This window comes from Rattus norvegicus, chromosome 1, assembly GCF_036323735.1.
Source record: "Rattus norvegicus strain BN/NHsdMcwi chromosome 1, GRCr8, whole genome shotgun sequence".
NCBI classification, from domain to species: Eukaryota; Metazoa; Chordata; class Mammalia; order Rodentia; family Muridae; genus Rattus; species Rattus norvegicus.
In genome coordinates this window covers 162,146,991-162,167,155 of record NC_086019.1, presented here as the reverse complement: position 1 = coordinate 162,167,155, position 20,165 = coordinate 162,146,991, and the positions used below count along the sequence as shown (strand labels likewise).

Genomic DNA, 20,165 nt, shown 5'->3' with positions numbered 1-20,165 from the left:
CTCACTTCCACCACCATGGCAAGGAGCCAGCAATAGACACAAAGGAGAGAGTGTGGCTGTGTCCTAACTTTATTGGTAAAGAAAAGCCTTGGGTCACGTTTGGCCCACAGGCCAAGTTCTGACCTCTGAGCCCCATAGACCAGTCCCCACCCATTGTAAAACTGAACAGAACCATCCATTTAAGTACCAGTTAAATTTCTTATACAGTATTTTAGAGTATACTGCAATAGACAGCCAGAACAGTACAATGAAGGCTCTGGGGAGTTCTGTGGCTACCTCCAAGCAACTTACAAACGTGGTTGACCCCTGTATAAGGCTCTTTTTTCTTAGAGAAGCTGCTACAAGGGAAATACCTAACTACCTCCAATCACTTAATCTTTCTGAACTTCATTTAAAATAGCTGATGCTGGGAATAATAAAAAATAACAAGTCAGAATGGAATGAAATTCCCCATTTCTCAAAGGCATGTCTTGCTGAGGACAGTTCCAGGCCGTGCTATACAGCCCTGCCCTCCTCACAAGCCCCATGGACTGGGAAGTATTAGCTCTGCCTTATAGAGAAACTGGGTGTTCCATGGAGGCAGGACAGCACCTGAGGTCTTCCCGGGTCCGGCCCTTCCTCCCATGTTCCTCTCTGATGGTGATACTTCTGGGGGAAGGCCAGTGATGGTGCCTGAAGCTTTCTCAGGAACACCATCTCCAAATCCTAGGACTCTGCCTGGCCCCGAGGAAACAACAGATACAGGGATGGGCAGAGGGAGGCAGGCACAGTCTGAGGGCACGTGGTGGTACCCAGATTCCATTGCTGGGAGAGGAAGAGCTGCACCCAGACAGTTATGGTGAGGCTTCTGTTGGGATGTTGACATGGCTTGTGGGATGCTAGTGTGTGAAGGTGACCATGTGACTGATGGGTTGCTAGCACTGGGCGGTGATCAAGATAAAAGGGACCAATCCAGATCAGTGAGGGCGTTCTGAGCATGTGCCTCCCGTTGCATTCCTACCTTTCTCAGGAGGCTGAGGCTGCTGGGCCGCAGATCAGGAGCCGTGCCTGCCTCAAACTTCTTCAGCCACACCCACTCTCCCTGTTTAAGCAAGAACAAGAGTTTTCCTGCTTTAGTTCTCTAGAACTAAACACAGAACACTCCAACCACCTTTGGTCCCAGTGTCCACCCCATGCGCATGCCTCTTCTGTGTTCTGAGCTAGGCCTAGCCTGGTTAATGGGAACAGTAAACAGACTTCTATTGAGACTCAGGGTGGACCAGGGGCAGGCTTTGGTCACTTGATCTCCCTGGAGCTCTGGAGAACTTTGAGGCTTGAAGCCTCAGCTTCCCAGTCTGCAAAGCAAGGTAACCAAAAGGCGGGGGCTAAGGAGGGAAGGGTAGGAAACAGGGTCCTAGCTGAAGTCTTTGCCGTCAAGAATTCAGGTACCCGTGATAAGCTAGCTGTGACTTGGGGCTCCAGAAGAGATGTGAGATGAGGCCCAACTCTCACTGTGGTCCCAGTCCTCTACTCTGGTCCCTTGGGGATTGCCTCCTCCGTGCAGCCTCACCTGCAGTCTGCTGGCTATTGTGTTTTGTGCGTCATTAAAGCCTCCTTTTGGTAGGAAAAGGAAAAGGTGGGGTTGCCCAGGGGGAAAGGTGGAAAAATTAGCAACAGGAGCCTCACGCTGCTTCCTATGGAAACAATTAGCCGTGTTAAGTAACTGTAGCAGCCGTAGGCAGAGGACCGTGTATTAGTAAGTAGTTGAACTTGAGACTATTGGTACCTGGGAAATGGCTGGGTTCTCAGCAACGTAACCTTGCTTGTTTGACCTTTCGCTCTATAGGTGCCCTGTTAGCCCGAGACCCAGCTTCTACCTGGAAGTGTCCGTGGCTGAGTCCTGGCCTCACTGCTTTAGGGACTGGGGATCTCACTGAGCAGGTGGGTGACCTGAGCGGAGGCCAAAGCTAAGTAGCTGAGACTGATTCCCAAGGTCAGACTTATTCCCAAGGCCGCCTCATGAACCATGCTGGCAGGAGCAATGTGTCTTTTCCTGTTTCTCATTTCTGGAGCTGTTGTCCATGTGCTGGGGCAACCAAGAAAATCCCAAAAGATGGGGCCCCTGGAAGCCTAAGACTGCCTTTGATTGGCTTCTTCCAAACTAGCCACAGCCAGTCAGCCAATTCCAGGCCTGGTGTGTGGTGGCAGCAGCCCTCACCTGGTACAGGGCCACGTTGGTGTGCTCCAGGAAGGCTGGTACGCTCCTTGTTGACCCCTGGATCACTGACTGTGGACTCCCACCATCTACCACACTTCTTGACTCGCTGCCACTGTCCACATGTGGCCTCTGGGATAGATATGGGGGTGGGAGGTCAAGAGTCTAGACGAAGCCTGCCCCTCTGCCTACCCAGCCCAGGTCTGCCCACTCACCCGCCGGCTGGGGGTTCGCTGGAGGAAGGTGAGCTCTTGAGGTGTCAGCAGGATCCGATGGGGGCCCCGCAGCAGCCGCAGCTGCTGGAGGCCTAACCTGAAGATGAAAGTGGGGCTCAACTGGGCTATTGGCCCTGCCTCTGACTCAGCGCCGACCTCCTCCTCATCTTTCCGTGCCAGCTTCAAGGCTGGCAGCTGAGTGATGTCAATACAGAGCCCATTGGCCTTGGTCTCAGGTCTGCAGCTTCCCAGGGCCTGATGGGCCTACTGGGCTTTGTTAGAGGTGAGCATGAAAAGGCTTCCAAGCATGACTGAGGCTCAGGAGCATCTGAATTCATGCACATAGATGATGTGTTTGCAAAGAGAAGGGTTCCCTGGGATGGGCCTGGCTAGCCCTTCACTGCACAAATAGGAACCTGAAACTCAGAAGCAAAGCCTCATCCAGTGTCACAGGCTTCCACCTCAGATCTCAAACAGACCTCTCAGGAGGCAGCCAGGACTCCTAGCTCTTCTTGTTGAGTGCAGCTAAGAAAGGGAAAGGAGGCCCTGAGATCTAGAAGTAGAGGTGGGGAGAGCCCCTGTAGGTTGCCAAGGGAGACCCCATAGTTCAGGGACTTAAAGAGTCTGGGCCAGGCCGGTGAACCTCACCTGATAAAGTAAGCAAGGAATCCACCAACCAGAGCCAGGACACAGGTTATCGTCAGAGTCAGGAGGCTGCCCAGGGGCTGCACACCTATGCAAGGAAAGATAGGGGTTACTAGTGACCAGTCCCTCCTGGCCCTGCTGCCGCCCTACCCTGTGTGGGCTCTAGCCATCTCTGACTGTCACAGGCTGAAGCCCCTGGAGGGTCTGACCTAGCTTTGTCTTCAAGAGTATCGGTGGGAGGATAGGGTCTTTGTCCTGTTCTTTCCTACTCCTGAGCGTGAGCAGTGGTGGGGCAGGGGGCAGGAATCATTATTTGTAGAAGAAAAGACGGGCAGGTGAGCAGTTGAAGGCTTCAGTCCCTCCCTGCCCAGGAGGCTTCTCCATGTTCACACATAGTCTGTGGTTGGGCACACTGGGGTGAATGATGCTCTGAGAAGGAGCTGGTGTGTACGGACCAAGGAGGCATGGGTGTGGCTCGGTGCTAGAACACACATTTTGCAGAGCAGATGTAGTCAGGCAAGCTGAGGTGGCACCAGGGTCAGGGATACAAGTGTTCCTGTCCAGGGAGGCCGGATGGTTGGCGAGTGTTAGGGAAGATGCAAGGGTTGCTGTGTCCATAGATTAGAGCTAAAAGATGAGGGTTGGCTGAGCCTGGACAAAAGCAAGCACAGAAGGTGTGAGGCAGGACAGGGACATATACAAGTCTGGTTAAACCTGTCACTGTCACCATAATGATCATGCGTGCATTAAAGAATTTGCTTGTACACATGTGCCTATATACACATATGCGAGTTTGTAGTCATGTGTCATAAAGTATGACAGACAGGATGGATGAATGACAGACATCAAAACTGTGTGGGTGTCTTTCCTCACAGCCCCCCAGTGGTCATAAGGAAAATGAATCCTGTACTGGATTCAGCAGACTTGGATCCAGCATGAGCTCAGCCACTGCCCTCCTGTGGGACTCTGGGCAAGTCACCAAGGTTTTCTGAACTTCAGTTCTTTTGTGATGTCTGTGGAGGTTAATGGCCTATGCACAAAACCATGGGCACTTAAGAGATCTATAAGCTGGGAGCATCTCTAGTCCTGATCATCCAAGGGAAGCCTCGCTGGTTTCTCCTGGTGCTTTTCAGCTACTGGTGAGGCTTCCCCATGAATGGTTATAACTCTTCTTTATATCTGTTCTCGCCCCCTTTGTAGGACTGATTACCCACACGGAGAGTTTTAGTGTAGAACGGCTAAGTAAACATGGAGAGATGAGACAGGTGGAATGGGTATGTCGGTGGGTAGATGGGTGAGTGTGTGGGTTGGCGGTGGATGGATGGAAGGATAGGTAGGCAGGTGAGAAGATGGCTAGATGAAGAGATGGCTTGGGAGGATGGATGGATGGATGGATGGATGGATGGATGGACAGACAGATGGATGGACAGATGGATGGGTAGACAGATGGACGGATGGATGGATGGATGGATGGATGGATGGATGAATGGATGGATGGACAGATGGATGAAGAGATGGATTGGGAGGATGGATGGATGAATGGATGGATGGATGGATGGATGGACAGATGGATGACAGAAGGATGGACAGATGGATGGGTAGACGGATGGATGGATGGATGAATGGATGGACGGACAAGATTGCGTGTAAGGAAAGATGGGTGGGCAGATGAATGAAAGGAAAGATAGGTGTGTGGATGGATGGACAGATGGATGGCTAGACAGACTAAAGATTAGTGGGTGGACAGTGAGTTACCTTACCTCGTATGCATAGTGTGTTGGGGTCGAACCAGCAGCTGGCATCACGGGCTGGAGGGCTCCCTCCAGGGAAGTGTACCGCCGTTCCCAGGGGCTGCACCTGCTGTGTGCTCACGTCCAGGATGTGGGTGGGAACCAACTGGCTTCCTTCACCATTTGTGTCCAGGATGACGTATTGGGGTAGCCTTCTGCCTTTCCCATCTATCCGGATTCTCTGGCTAAAACCAGCCACATCAAGAGCTCTTATATGGTTCCCTAAGTGAGCCCCTGAGAGCCCCGTTCCATGGGCCTCAGAGTGGTTCAGGGCATGGGCCAACAGGATGACGGCATCGTAGATAGTTCCAAAGAGTGGGGACACCTGTGGAAGAGAAAGTCCTCCATCCTAGCACCCTAGACATCTCAGGGGCCTGCAGTATCATTTAGACTGTTATCATCTCTCCACACATTACCCCAGCTCCACTGAACAACCCCACTGTCTCCTCGGTCACTATAGTGCTGTACTATCCTCTAACTCAGATGGATCTCAAAGCTTCCAACAGCAGATCCGTGGTGCTAGCAGGTTCTGCCTCTTTGCTCTTTGTTTAGTTCTTCCTCCTGATGCTTCCTGATCCCCCAGAGCTCCACACACACAGTAACAAAGTGAGCTAAATTCTGTCTCATATAAGGACAACATGGGATACATAAGCAAGCGTGTTCATGCCCAGCAGTATATGACAATGATATTATATATAATGTGTGTGGTATGAATTTGACATAGAAAGACATTTTTAATTTGTGGCCCACCAGGTGACACCTGGTCCACTCAGGTGTCACTCCTCCTGGGGGCCTTCCTGGCATCCTGTCCCTGTTGTCTACTCCTCTACTCCAACCCCTCCATCCCTTGATCCTGGTCTACTTTCTGGGCAGTACCACCCCTTTAGATTTGTTTCTTGGTTGTTGTGTGTGTTCCCCAACAGAATGAAACCTGTCTTCTTTATCAACAGGTCCCTGACACCTGGCATGTGATGTCAGGTGTCAGGAGATGACTCCTCCTTCAGCACCTGCATCCCTGTAGCACCTCAAGCCACTACTATCTTGCTTCATTAAGAAGCAGGTGCAGTAGTGCACACCTTTAATCCCAGCACTCAGGAGGCAGAGGTAGGCAGATCTCTGAGTTTGAAGCCAGCCTGATCTACAAAGTTTCAGGACAACCAGGACTAGGGCGGGCATGGGAGAGACCCTGTCTCAAAAAACCAGAAGAAGAAGGAGGGGAGAGGAGAAGGGGAGAGGAGGAGGAGGAGGAGGAGGAGGAGGAGGAGGAGGAGGAGGAGGTGGTGGTGATGGCATTGGAGTTCAGCTGAATCCTGAAAAGCCAAAACCAAGCCAGGAGCCACATCCCATCACTAACACCTTTTAGAGTCACAGGGGTGACCTCAGAAAGTTCCCTCCCCACACTCTTTTCTGGTTTTCACAACCTGCTAGAGAGGTTGAGCCCAGAGAAGTAGGGCAGCATGAAGGAAGAGTGGTGGAAATTAAGACTATGGGAATGGAGTTCACTGTCACTGGAGATTACAACAGAGTAGGAGAGGGGAAGGAGGGAGGGAGGGAGGGAGGGAGAGAGAGAGAGAGAGAGATCAAGGAGAAACCTCAAGGGAGAGGGAGAGGGAGGGAGAGTGCCTACAAGCCCACAAGCCCATACTTAGGGCTAGGCAGGCAGACACATGTCATGTGGCCACAGTGGAGTGTGGCTGGCTAGCCAGGTGGGTCAGAAGCCCAAGCCAGGAAGGCCTGTGATGGGGAAAGTGTGCATATACAGTGACTCGGGCTCCACCCTCCAAGGCTGGAGAGAAACTGACACACTCACCTGCTCGGGCCCCAAGTTGGCAGCTGTCCCTCCTCTCATCTTGGTAGCAGTGAAGGCATGGCTCTCAGGACTGGTGTCCAGACTGATGGTGAGTACTGCATCGTAGGCCTCCTGAAGGGGCCCGTCATCATCCAGGACCAGGTAAGAGCGGTTACGATAGGGCAGGGCAAAGAGCAGCGTGTCGTAGGGCAAGAAGACCAGTCTGCCATCTGTCAGGCCCTCCTTCCTTGCGCAGCGCAGCAGGACTGTCTGCTCTAGGCCTCCAAGCAGCGCTGAGTGCATGCACAGAACCACGACTGGAGGGGTGGACATGCAGGGTCACCTGTGCACTCCAGCCCCTGTCAGAACCCCCAATCCCGAGGCCCTCAGAGCTCCCAAATTCTGTGGTCACACTTGTAGCCCCAGCCCCAAAGCGTTCAGGGTATAATTGAGATTTGCCTCAAACGGAATGTAATTATGGCTGAGGCCACTAAATCTAGATGGAAAAAAATCTTCTCAATCAAGGGCACCCTTGCATTAAGATGACCCTCTGGCTTTCCATCCCAGAAACTGCACCAGCCCCTCGCCCATCCCGACCCTCTGGCCCTGATGATTACTGATGATTATCTATGGTTGATCCAAGTGCCCTTACATTTAGTCATTCACTACTGACTGTGGGGTGTACATGTGTAATGCTACCACTCAGGACACTGAGACACAGAGGCAGGAGGATTATGAGTTTAAGCTTACAATGCAACATCCTGTCTACAAACAAACAAACAAACAAACAAACAAATAAACAAACAAAACAAACTTTCACCAAAACGTGAAGCCGTATCTTTATCATTATCAACCTTTCAGGAGAGGAGACTAAAGCACAGAGAGGTTTATGAATTTCTCCAGAGCATATAAGCACCATAGTAGTAGAGCTGGGCCTTGAACCCAGGGCTCACTACCAGTTTATAGTACTTAAAAAGATTTGTGTGTGTGTTCTGGAATAGAGTCTTGTCATGTAGTGCACACTGGCCTCAAACCGTGATCCTCTTGCCCCGTTCCACCCAGCACTGGGATTATAGGTTTATGACATTGTGATTATATTTTTTAATTAACATGATTTCCATATCAGAAATCATATCCTTAAATGTGTACATTTTGGTAGTTTGAATGTATTTGCATAATTGTATCACCACTATTTAGTCTGTGGGAATGTTTGTCACCCTACTGATGTCCCTGCCCCCTTCCTAGTCTATTGCCCATCTCAATAGATTGTCTAGTCCAGATATTTCATTATCTGACTTCTTTTACTTGAAGTGCTCCAGGTCCATCTTGATAACAAGCATCAACAATTCATTCTTTATATGGCTGTATAATATTCCACCGTCTGACCACATTTTGCTTCATTCATAATCAGCTTCTAACCTTAACTGTGGCCTTGGGTGGCACCTAAAGGTCTAAGCAGAGACAACTACATTTTGCCTTAGTAAAAGAAATATCCTTTATGGTTTGGCTATGAAGTGTCTGTCCTCCAAAGGGATCATGTATTGGAGTTTTGGTCTCTGGTTGGTGGAGTCCGCCTTCTTCCCTGGATGAGTTTAGAGTTCGTGCTACCGTTGGGAGGTGATAGAATGTGGGACCTTGCTAGAGGGAGTAGGTCACTGGGACACACCTCTGAAATTTATCCTTGCCTCTTCCTGACTTTGGTTCCTGGTGCCAGGAGGTGAGTCACTGCTCCCACCACCAGGAAGTGCTGTCTCACCTCAGGCCCAAAGCAATGGACCCATCTGACCTTGAACTGAAGACCCAAGAAAACTCCCCCACCCCACCCCCAAGCTTTTTTTCTCAGGTACTGTTCTTTATAGCGGACCGTCTACACCACAGCCTCTAATTGCCTCCCCAAGCACAAGATGGAGTGACCCCACTCAGGGATAAGTTCCACAGATGTCCTCTGCTTCTTTGCTTTCTTCCCACCTCAGGTTCCTGACAAGCTTATAGCCACGACAGAGAAGGTCACCGTTCGCTGAGATGAGGTCAAGTCCCAACTGCTGTCCTTTTCCTAGAAAACCCAGGAAGATGGAGCTACCACAAAAGAATAGAGGTCTCCGTGCTGGGGCGCCGGTCCCTTGTTACACAGAGGTCAGAGCACGGATGGAGCTCTTTTCTTGGCTACGACCCCGAGGGGCTGTTGCTGGGCTAGTAGTGGCTGTGAGTTATCTGAAACCTAAACAGAGAGAAGAGCTCCTGAGAAAGACTCACTGGGATAGGCCTTAGCCACTCCCCGCCTGCTTTGCCACTCTTCTGTCCAGCACTCTCCCAGACAACCCCGTTTTCTCTTAGGGGAAGTTGGAAGCATATTTGTATTTGGCCACAAGGGGGAGCCGAGAACCACATAACTAAGGAGAAAATCAGTCAGGGCACCTCTCTTGACTGGCCATATCCATCTCCTCTTCAACACACCATTAGCTCGGAGTTTTAAACTGCCTCGTGCCCTTGAAGGAACTATGGAAAAGCACAGAACACTGAAAAGAACGAACGGGGAAAGCACAGACAGGTTTTTGTGATTTGCCAGAGGCCACACACAGCTAATAGGGCCAGCAAGGAACTCCTACAGTGTCCCTCACTGTTCGGCCGCCTGAATCTGGACATTAGCATCATGGCTGGAACTCAGTTCCCTGCGGAGGTGGCAGTAGCCTGGTCTCACAGCCTCCTTAGCCACTCCCACCCTGGTCCAGCGGTGAAGAGTAAAACTGCCTTTCATCTTCCTCCACCATGAGACGTGTTGCCTGTACTGCCTGCGTTAGCTGGTGCTTCGGTCTCGGATGCTCCTCCTTATCTGAATTCATGGCTCAATCCCACACTAATGCCGCCTTCACTGGGAAGCCCTCTTCACCTCCAAATATCCCCTTCGGAGTCTGTTCCTTCTCCAGTTTCAGGGTCCTCATGCCAAGACCCAGCCTGTCACTGCCGTGTTCCCAGATCTCCTCTGGGGGGACATTTCACAAAGCTGAGTATTCAAATGTTGAGTCAAGGATCCCCAGAAAGGCGAGTTAGAACGTTTAGTCCCTCTCATAAATACTAGCACGGCCAGTTTGGGGCTGGGCTTGAGGTTTCTGAATGAAGACTGTTGAGTTACTTGTAATGACTCATGTATCAGCTGTCAGAATCCGGGACATTGAAGTAGTTGGGGACCAGAGCCAGTACCCTGAGCACACGGCATGAGGGCAGAAATGCTGAAATGAAGAAAGAAATGGCACCTCAGGCCAGCTACGATCTAGGCTCACTTGACCATTGCGGATGTTTCCACTGAAGTATCAGGGGTGGTAAAAAAAAATCCAACCAACAACCCAATCCTGGATGCATAAACCCCAATAGAGAAACACAAGAAACATGAACGACCAAGGCAATGTGACAGCTTGAAAATCATTAATTCCTTAGGAAGGGCACACATAATAGAAGGGAACAGAGCTCGAAATGGAAAGTTCTGAAGAATGAGTGTAAAATGTTCAACAGAATCGAAGAGCCTACAGAGGAGGTACTGGCTGAATTAAAAGAGAAGACAGATAAACGGCAAGTGAAACAAGTCAATCATGCTATGAAAGGGGATCCAATAGAGAGGAAAACTGGAGAAAGAGAATGGAGAGATGGCTTAGCAGGTAAAAATGCTAGTCACCCAATGATGCAGACCTACAGCCTGTGCTCAGTCCCCAGAACACACATGTGTACCATAGCACGGGCATCCACATACTTACATCTCACACACACAGAGAGGGGGGAGGGAGGAGAGGGGAGAGAGAGAGAACATCATCATCAATTTAAAAAAAAGTACTGGAAGAAGTCAAGTTCAAATATTGGAAGTGAATAGTTCAAAAACTCAAATTAAAAAAAAAATCAGTGGAAAGCCTCAGAGCAGAATGAATCAAGTATAAGACAGAGAATAATTTGAAGTTAAAGTACATAAATTCAAATTTTTAGACAGTGGAGAAAATAAAATAGTAAGAAAGTGTGAACAGAACAATGAGGTCAATTCAGTGCTAACATATGAGATCCACTCAGGGACACCACAGTACTAAATCTGAGAGTCATAGACATAGAAAAAGAAGAATTTCAAGTTAAATACATGGGAAATACATTTTAAGAAAAGAACAGAAAATTCCTCAAATCTAGTGGGCTATTCAAATACAAGAGGTATTTAGAATGCCAAACAGACAAGACATCCCCATATCATATTATAGTTAGAATACAAATGAACAGAACAAAGAATGTATGTTAAAAGCCACAAAGCTAAGCACAAAGTCACATCTGGGACAGGTCTATCATAACAATAGCAGAGATTGAAGTACTGTCCATAACCTCTTGGCTTTAGAATTTCTGTTAAGAAATCTGCTTTTATTATGATAGACCTGAGAACATGAATTATTATACCTAGCAAAGCTATCTTTCTTACTATCCTTCTATATAAAAGGCTAGCACAATAACAAATGGGAAAGCTAAACATATGCATGAGGACATGAGAAAGAATAAACTACATACAAAAGTATATAAGCAATTTAGAATTGGGAAGGGATCAAATATTACAAAAGTAACAGCGACAGAAATGAACTCATACATTTCAATAACAATGCTGAAGTTAACAGCTTCCATTCATCAACTCTAAGACATAGATTAACAGATTAGATAAAACAACAACAGGGCCCACCGATTGTTGTCTGTAAGAAACATGTCTCACTGACAAAGACAGCCTTTTGGTGGAAGGATAATAAAAGACATTCCAAGTTAACGGAACTAGGAAGCAGGCAACTATAATGATTCTATCATCTGGCTAAATAGACTTCAAAGTTTAAAGAACCAGAAGAGATAAAGTCAGCATGCTTGATAAAGGAATGATCTCGGAGGAGGCTACTGCAAATCTGAACATGCATGTGCCAACCATCAGTACATCTGATTTTGTAAAACAGTCCATGCTGGAGGTGAGGGCGCTGATTGATCTAAACACAGTAACAGTGGAGGACTAAACACAGTAATAGTGGAGGACTAAACACAGTAACAGTGGAGGACTAAACACAGTAGCAGTGGATGACTACGTGGTTGCAATTTAGGAGACAAGGCAATTCTTAACAAATAAAAAAGAACACTGAAATAATTGTTATCTATTCTCTCTGATAATAATGGAATAAAGCCATAAATCAATAGCAAGAGCAACTACACAAGCTGGGCATTGGACAACTCGTTACTAAATGATGAATGAATCATCAAAGAATCCAGAGAATGAATTTCTAAATTCCTAGAATCAAATGAAAATAGAATATACCAGAACCTGTGGGGTACAATGAAAGTAGCTCTGAGACCTACATATATACATACATGGATGTACACACACACACACACACACACACACTCATGCACACATGCACTGTTCTATTTAGTTCATTCTCAAATCTATTCTTTTCATTCTCTTCTATTTCTTTTCTTTTTTTATAATGCTAAGCTGTGATGAGATCTCTGTAACACCCCTGGAGCTTTCATTTCAAAGGCAAGCGCCAAGAATGCCCTAGGCTTCAACAGCCCACATTTGAACCAGAGCTTAAGATCCTGTTGATCTGCCTGACTGCTGTGTGACAAGTTCTTTGCTCTCCCTAACGAAGGAAGCCTTCAGCACGGGTGGCTTACAGGACCATTGCTGAGACACATGGCAAGTGCTTAGCTCAGTTGATACAGACAGGGCCTCCTTACTGCCCTGTGAAGTCCAGGCTGCCTACAGTGTGGAAGGGCCCTGCTATACTTACTTTTCAGACCATGCACACTGTGGAGCTGCTTGCAAACCTCCGTGGCCCCCTTCTCTCCAGGTCCCAAGGAGGTGATCAGTCCGATAGGCAGCCCATGGGCCCTGAAAGCTGTGGCTAGCTGCTGGGCTGTGGTTACCCAGATGTCCTGGTGAGAGGACACGATGGCCAAGCGAGCCCAGCCAAAGTGTCTCATGACAGACAGTAGCACGTCGGCCATAGAAGGCAAAGTGGGCACTAAGGCACCTCCTCCCTCTGGAGCTCCACAGGCCCAGGAGAAGAGGGACTTGCCCCAGCCTTGGGCCAGCAGAGCTGCTGCTGGACAATACCCAGGATTGACAGGGCCTATAAAAGCAGCCACTGTGTTCCTGTGGGCCACAAATGTGGCCAGGGCATGAGGGGTGTCACAGCCTGTAGGGAGGATCTTGAAATCCAACTGTGAGCCCAGCAGCAGTGAGGCGTCCTGATTGACTCGATCTACAGCCAACTGGGTAGCCATGCTAGGGAGTGCCTGGGCAAAGATAGGGTCACAGTCCCAGGGACCCAGCACCCCAAGGGTGAAGGTCTCTCTTGCCCATGCTGGCAGGGAAAGAGAGTCAGCCCACAGCAAGACACCCCAAAATACCACAGAGAAGACCGATATGGAAGAGACTGTCCTCAGATGTCTGACCGTGAGTCCCCGTGGGCCCTGGCAGGGCCGGCAGGTCTTCCAGTGTGGCGCTGTCCAGTCCTGGCCTTCGGGGTGACAGCCCTGCTGCAGACCTGAGGAAGGTATGGATAAGCCTTGATGTCTAGCAGAGTCCCAAGCATGGAGCCCAAACAGGATGTCACCTACAGGAATAACATCCACACCCAGCCCCTTGACTCCCCCCATAGATCTCAGGCTAGTCTCTGGGTCTCTCTGATCCTTGTTTTCTTCCTCTGGGAATATGGACAGCAAAACTGCTCAGAAGTCTTACTGTGGTGACAATGTAGTGCTGTGGACAGCACTCCGCACAATGCCAGTGCTTAGGGACTCAGTGTCCTACCTATTTAAGGAGGACCACGGTCTCCTTGACCTGTTGCTTCTCTACAAGCCCAGCTCCACCCAAAGGTCCTGGCTGCTGAGCCCAAGGCTCTGGGAACAAAGCACACGTGCCAAGTGCAGCAGCTCACCTGCTAAGAATGGAAGCTAAAGTGTTCACACTACCAGTGAGCCCATTCCTCACATCCTTCACACACCTGCCTGGAACAAATGGCCTTTCCTCCCCACTGCATAGAGGAAGAAGCTAGGGAAACCAGCACAGAGTTAGTAGAGAGATGGGATATGACCCAAGTCCATTTGGCTCCTCCCCCACTCCAAAGGGCCTTTTCAACCAGGACACTTGGACTTCCCTCCGAGTGAGTACACTTGGCTCTGTCCTACAAAACAGCTGTGAGATTTTACTACCTAGGGCCCTGCTGGCCAGACTTCGTGTCTCAAGAATCCTAGAGCCAGCGGCCTACAGGGGCTCACAGAGAGCTGAAGACTCTAGCAGGCTAGCTTCAGGCGAAGACAATGGCTGGCTTTCACTTCGGCTGTGTCTGATGTGGGCACGAGGACCACATCCCTTGCCATTGAGGACTATTCTACTGCTAGAGGGTCTTGGTACCACCTTTAACTTTTTCTTGGCCTCTGCCTGAAAACACCACAGCCTCTCCTCCACCCACAGGGTTTGGCCATTTTTCTGCCCACACCATTTGTGTAGTCATTTTGAGAACCCCAGCAAGGAATAAGATCCATTCTGACTCCCAAGAAACTGCCAGGCAAGTAGGAATGCAGAACTCAGCCAAGGGAAGAGTTAGCCATGAGTCTGGGCTATAGACAGGAGGATGGATAGGAAAGAACGAGAGCGGTGAGGGCCTCCTGGAGGAGGCAGAGCTCACAGCAACCCTACACTCAGAGACAGCTCAGGGGAAGGGAAGGTTTTCTTGGAATGTCATCAAAAAGGGTCTGGGGAGAGCAGCTCTTTAAAAATCATGTTTGATACTAAAGGTAGGTGAGAGCCTTGGAACCATATTAAAGGCTCACTCACAGTCTCCTAGCTTTGGGCTAGGCACAGAGGTTCTTTGAGTCTCAGTCTCCCAACCTGCAAAATGGAGGTGCAAACAGATACCTGGTAGATTATGGAAACAAGATTGTGTCGTGTCCATGGTGAGATGAATGCTCGTTACCAACCCATCTTTGGATCTTTGAGGGGAGGCAGAAGATTCAGAAAGAGTGAAGCAGGAAGGAGACAGGAGGTTGAGTCTAGCTTCCTGCAAAGCTTCAGCCTCTCCATCTTCGGAGTTTCCAACATTCCCTGATGACTGAAGCCTTAAGTACTCAGCTCCTCCCGATTCAGGGCTAGGGAATAAAAGGCTAATCTTCTGTTTGTCTCTGAGCCCTGTGCACTCACCCGCTCTCTGTTGTGATACTTAGTGGTCTCCTAGCATCCAGTGGAGGTCTGCCTGCCCTGGAAATGAATCCCTTGGGGCTGTGGGGTGAGCTCTGGATGTACAGGGTTCCTGTCTGTCTCCAGCTGAGAACAAAGTGTGAGCCTTCAATGTTCTAAGTGGCAGTCACTTCTCTCACAGTCTTTTTCCTGAAGTGCCCTGACTCAGACTTTGATGGGGCATCCCGGAAGCTACCGAGCACATGCTTGACTCTCAGTTTCAGAGGAAGAAATTGACTATGAATGGTATAGTGACTTGTCTGAGATCTTACAAAAGGTGGGACCAAATCAGAACCAGAACTTAGCCACCAACTTCCCAGCCAAAGACAAATTCTATCTCTGTCTATCATCTATCTATCTATCTATCTATCTATCTATCTATCTATCTATCTATCTATCATCTGTCTATCAATCATCTACCATCTATTTATCTGTCATCTATCTATCTATCTACCTATCTATCTATCTCATAGGGAACACCAGGACATTAAAGATGCTGATGTCTAAGTTAACCTCTATGTGTTCAGATGAGGACACTGAAACACAGAGAGGAAGCTCTATTTCCTTCCCCTGGTCCTGCAAAACACTTGTTGGACCCCTGACCTAAGGTCCTGCTGGTAAGACTGCCTGCAAGAGTCCTGCAGTCAATGGCCTACAAAGGTGCACAAAGGGCTCATGGGCTTTAGCAGGACACAGCAGGGGCCACCTTTCTCCATAGCTCTGCCCTGGTCCGTGCCCTGGTTTCCCCAACTGTGCAAAGAGAGCTCAGTTTGCAACTTAAATTCTCTAAACATCCTTTTGCACTGATGTTCCATGGGTTGGTAGAACATGGAAACAGATCTCTGTCTCTGGGCTTAGCCATATTTACCTCCACCTATTGCTGCAAAGGGTGCAAGATCCTCCAGTCCCTCTGCACTGGGCATAATAGGTTAACGGGCAACCTTGAAGTGGGGAGGGGGATTGTATTTTTTGGATTTGGAGATGGGCCTTTGGGTAGCCATAGGTTGCTTGGTTTATGAGGCTACACTCATGGAGTTGAAGGATCCCATCAGAGAGAGCCCTGGAGCTCAAAGACAGAAGCATTTGCCTGCACAAAGGCACCAAACCAAAAAGAGCGACAGTAGCACAGGGGACAAGGATGGAGAATTCCTATCAGCCCAGGATCACCCTCCTGCCCCAGCCTGGTTCTTTTTGCCCTCTTCAGTGCATCCTCCAAGCAGACTCACCTGCCATGGTGGCCTCTCAGAGTTGGCGCTGGATCTTTGTCAGCCGGGAGGGTCTCACACCAGGGTCCTCAGAGGTCACACTTTCTGAGCACTCTCTGACCTGAGGTCTCCCAGGTCTGTGTGGTGTCCTAGCCACTCACTGCTCCTGTTGTCTGCTGGCTTCCTGAAACTCCTGCCTGGGGAGTGCTTCAGATATGGCTCATTCCCTCTCCGTTTCCCTCAGGATTCCAGAGAAATCATCTGGAAAATTGAATCTGTTCAAACACCAGGGCTCTGGGGAGCCACAGGAGAAAGGAAGAAGTTAGGGTGGGAGGGAGGAGGAGAAGGAAAGGGTGTCTTCAGCACTGTGGACAGCTCTGGCCACTCTGGGATGCCCGGAAGGCAGGGAATTCAGAGCCCAGCCTTGACAAGCGTCCTCCGAGTGCCAAGCACAGTTCATTCTATCCACAGTGGCACTGTTATTACTTCGCTTTAGAGATATACAAAGTCTGGCCCATGAAGGTTAGAAAATTTAACCGAGGGTACAGAACCAGTAAGGGGCATGGCTAATTGCAGCTTTAGGCTTTCCACACCACGCTGGTCTTGCATGAGATGGTTTTTGGTGGCTAAGTCTGGTGGGCTTGCCTACATTCCCCTCCACTACTCCCTCTGGTGGACCAGCTCTTCTTGAGGTCTCTGTGTTCCGCTAAAGACTGACATCATGCTCCACCTCCCCTTTAGATGACTTTGTCACACAGAAATGTGTCTTGTTTTCTTTGTCACCTTATTCGTTCATCTGGAACTTATAAGAACTCAGTTCCCAGTTCTATGGAACGAGTCAAAGCCGCCGCCGCCGCCGCCGCCGCCACCGCCACCACCACCACCACCACCACCACCACCACCACCACCACCACCACCTGCCTTGTCTCAATTATACCCCTGGCCCTGCCATTTCCCACCACAAACTCATTTACCTCCTAGGTGTTGTCCTGGATAACTGAGCCCCATTGACACATGGAGAGAACAAAGGTTGTTTCTCTTAACAGATCTTTTCTAGCAGGGATAAAGAGGAGCACAGGAGTCAGCAAGTGACAAAGGTTATAAAATGGGGTGACAAGCATCAATAGTATCAGACACACAATTCAGCATGAGAGTTTTATATTATTATTATGCAGTCTTTAGCATGGCTTTAACAGTCAAGAAAGGTAGGTAAGGGGCTGGAGAGATGGCTGAATGGTTAAGAGCACTGGCTGCTTTTCCAGAGGTCCTAAATTCAATTCCCAATAACAACATGGTGGCTCACAACCGTCTGTAATGGAATCTGGTGCCTTCTTTTGTCATGAAGGCACAGATGCAAATAGAATACTTGTATACATAAAATACACGAAGAAATAAAATTTAAAAAGAAAAGTAGACATATCGGTCATAAGTTAATTTTGGTTGTGCATTTTCATGTAGCCCCAATAATGCTCTGAGAGGGCTTCAGGCCCCTGTTGATGTGCCAGACACAGGCCCATTGGCTCTCATATCCACCTTTGATCCGTCAGCAGGCTGCTCAATCTCAGAGGAAGGAGCAAGAAAGGAAAGCTGTGTCTGTGCACGCACTGCAGGGGCTAACCCAGAAGCTGCCCTTCTCAGCATCCTTTACCATGGCTTCTGGCCGCTTTCAGCCAATAGGAGACACTCATAGACATCAGAACAGAGAAAGGGAGACACTGGGATGTTCTCCCCCTCACTCTCCATGAGTATTTTGGGTTCATGCTACTTTTCTATTTCTGTGTGTATTTGAAATTTTTCTGTAATTTAATAATTCCAGTGAACAATGTAGGGATACACATTTTACCATACTCTTCAGTACCAATAATTGAGGGTTTTTTTTTCTTACACAGCACTTTAAAAAAAATCCTGAATTATATATTTTTATGTCACATTATATATTTCCCCAAAGTCAGTATTGCCCCACGGGTTCTGTAGGTCCTGAGTTTGGACAAGAGGGTAGCTGGAGACCTCTGCTGCGTGTCTAACAGGCTTCAATCAAGGGTCCAAACCTTGGTCTGTCTCATCTGGAAACTCAACCAGGAAAATACATTTCCAAGCTCTCCTGCCCACGGGCCATGGGATCCACTTGTCTCTTCAAAGCCAGCAGCACAGAGTCTGCCAGCAAGCCCACCTTTCATGGTATAATGTTAATTGATCTAATGTCACCACCTCTGCCCTGTCCTTTGTTTGGACCCCTTACTCACGGGGAATGGGGCTTGCATGAGGCAGGCACCATATCCCAGTATGCTCACTGTATGTTCAGAGTGGAAGGAACCAACAGCCCACAGAGGTTCAAAGATAAAATGCTTTCTTTCGTGAGCAGGATCAGAGATTGACCTAGGACCCAGGCCTCGCTGTACACTCCTCACCACCTCAGAGTGCTGCTAGGAAAGAGCGAAGCTGCTTGCCTCCACCCGGACTCCTTCCTTCTCTTTCCAGATCTGCTCCGTGCTCCAGGTGGGACCTGTCCTTTATCTGAGCCCATCTATTAGGAAGGTCCCTGTGGAGTCTGTTCTTACTGCAGGACTGACAGTGGCCTGCGACACTTCTGCGCTTACATGGCTGCTTGGAACAAAGACAACAAGATGGCTTGTGGTCCAACAGGGTGACTTTCACTCAAACACACTGACAATCATTGGGGACAGGACAGTTTTCTATATAAGGAACAATTATATAAACTTTATATAAAACAATTATATAAACAATTATATAAAAATCTGAAACTGCTAGGTGGGTAAAACTAAGCTTCCTTCCTGGAAGATCTGAGTCTAGTCTTTACAGGGTTAGCCAGGGTTGTAGGATGAAGCAGTTCTGGGGGCTAACATTGTGTATTCTTACCATAGTCCTTGCAACCTATGGGGCACCAACAAAACTTCTATATAAAGACTGAGATCCGTCACTTGGGCTTATGTAGCAGCTCTGTTTTTGGATTGACCTGGGGTCGTGAGAAGTCCATCTGGCTGGGGATAAGCCCAGCCCACTTCGCTAGAAGAACCTCTGGACGCTCTAGAGAAGTGGTTCTCAACCTGTGGGTCGTAATCCCTTTGGAAGTTGCATATCAGCTATTTATGTTACGATTCATAACAGTAGCAAACAAGATTACAGTGATTAGGTAGCAATGACATAATTTTATAGCTGGAGATCACCACAACATGAGATACTCTGTTAAAGGGTCGCGGCACTAGGAAAAGAGCGGTTGAGAACCACTGCTTTAGGGAACCAAGGTCCTCCAAACTCCAAGCCCAAGATCATAGACATGGCAACAAATGAGCTTCCTTTAGCGCGCCTGTGAGAGAGACCCCTCTGTCTTCACTCCTGGCCCATTGCTCTGAATGTGAGAAGACACATTTGGCTACTAGACTGCACCCGATCATGCAGGGTGTTGTTCCAACCGACTCGTCACTGTACTCCCTTTTACCCACCTGGAGTACCCCAGGTACTCCCTTTCTCTGTCCAGTCAGCCAGATGCTCTTGGGTGACAAAGGAGGTAAAGCCAGTCAGCTCCTGTTTCTGTGCTCTTGGGGTAAAATGTCATGGGCGACGTCCAGTGCCGCTAAAAGATGGGATGGTCTGAACGACTATAATCACAGTGTCAGCAAAAGCACTGGGGGTGGGAAAAACGAATGTATGCGCAGGTCAGCTTTTACTCTCCACTCTTCTGAGAGGGAGAGATCTGTAGTCAGCCCATCTCCATGATACCCTCCCCGCTACAGGAACTGTTGCTCAGCAGCGACCTCTGCTGTTGGAAGCTTGGATACACAGCGTTGCATAGTCAAACTCGAAGTCTATGGGTCACGTGCACGTGTGTAGGCTACATTCTGACTGTTAAGGCTACTTCCACCTATTGATGGAGCTCTAGGATGTGGGAGAAACAGCTGGCTGACAGCTACGGGTCATTTTGTATAACTAAGAGCTAAGGACGTGCATGCGCGCGCCTGCGCATGCAAGCATGCACACAGGACAATAATAAGTTATATTAGATTTAGTGCATGCTATCTGGCGCCTCAGATCTGTTTCTTCAGTAGCTCATCAGGTGCCTTCCTACAACAGCCAAAAGG

The 20,165-nt window shown here is 48.8% G+C and overlaps 1 protein-coding gene across 1 annotated transcript in view; it reads right to left on the bottom strand.

Moving 5' to 3' along the window:
• Nucleotides 1-16,189, bottom strand: part of Gucy2e (guanylate cyclase 2E) — a 34,700-nt gene extending 18,511 nt beyond the window's left edge. Inside the window, exons 1-8 of the mRNA NM_130737.5 lie at nt 16,090-16,189; nt 12,414-13,172; nt 6,655-6,950; nt 4,815-5,169; nt 3,058-3,142; nt 2,410-2,506; nt 2,198-2,326; nt 1,001-1,081 (exon numbers count right to left, since the gene is read on the bottom strand). Coding sequence (NP_570093.2) covers nt 1,001-1,081; nt 2,198-2,326; nt 2,410-2,506; nt 3,058-3,142; nt 4,815-5,169; nt 6,655-6,950; nt 12,414-13,172; nt 16,090-16,096 — 1,809 coding nt within the window. The 5' untranslated portion in view covers nt 16,097-16,189. The remainder of the gene's footprint in view (nt 1-1,000; nt 1,082-2,197; nt 2,327-2,409; nt 2,507-3,057; nt 3,143-4,814; nt 5,170-6,654; nt 6,951-12,413; nt 13,173-16,089) is intronic.
• Nucleotides 16,190-20,165: the final 3,976 nt, after the last annotated feature.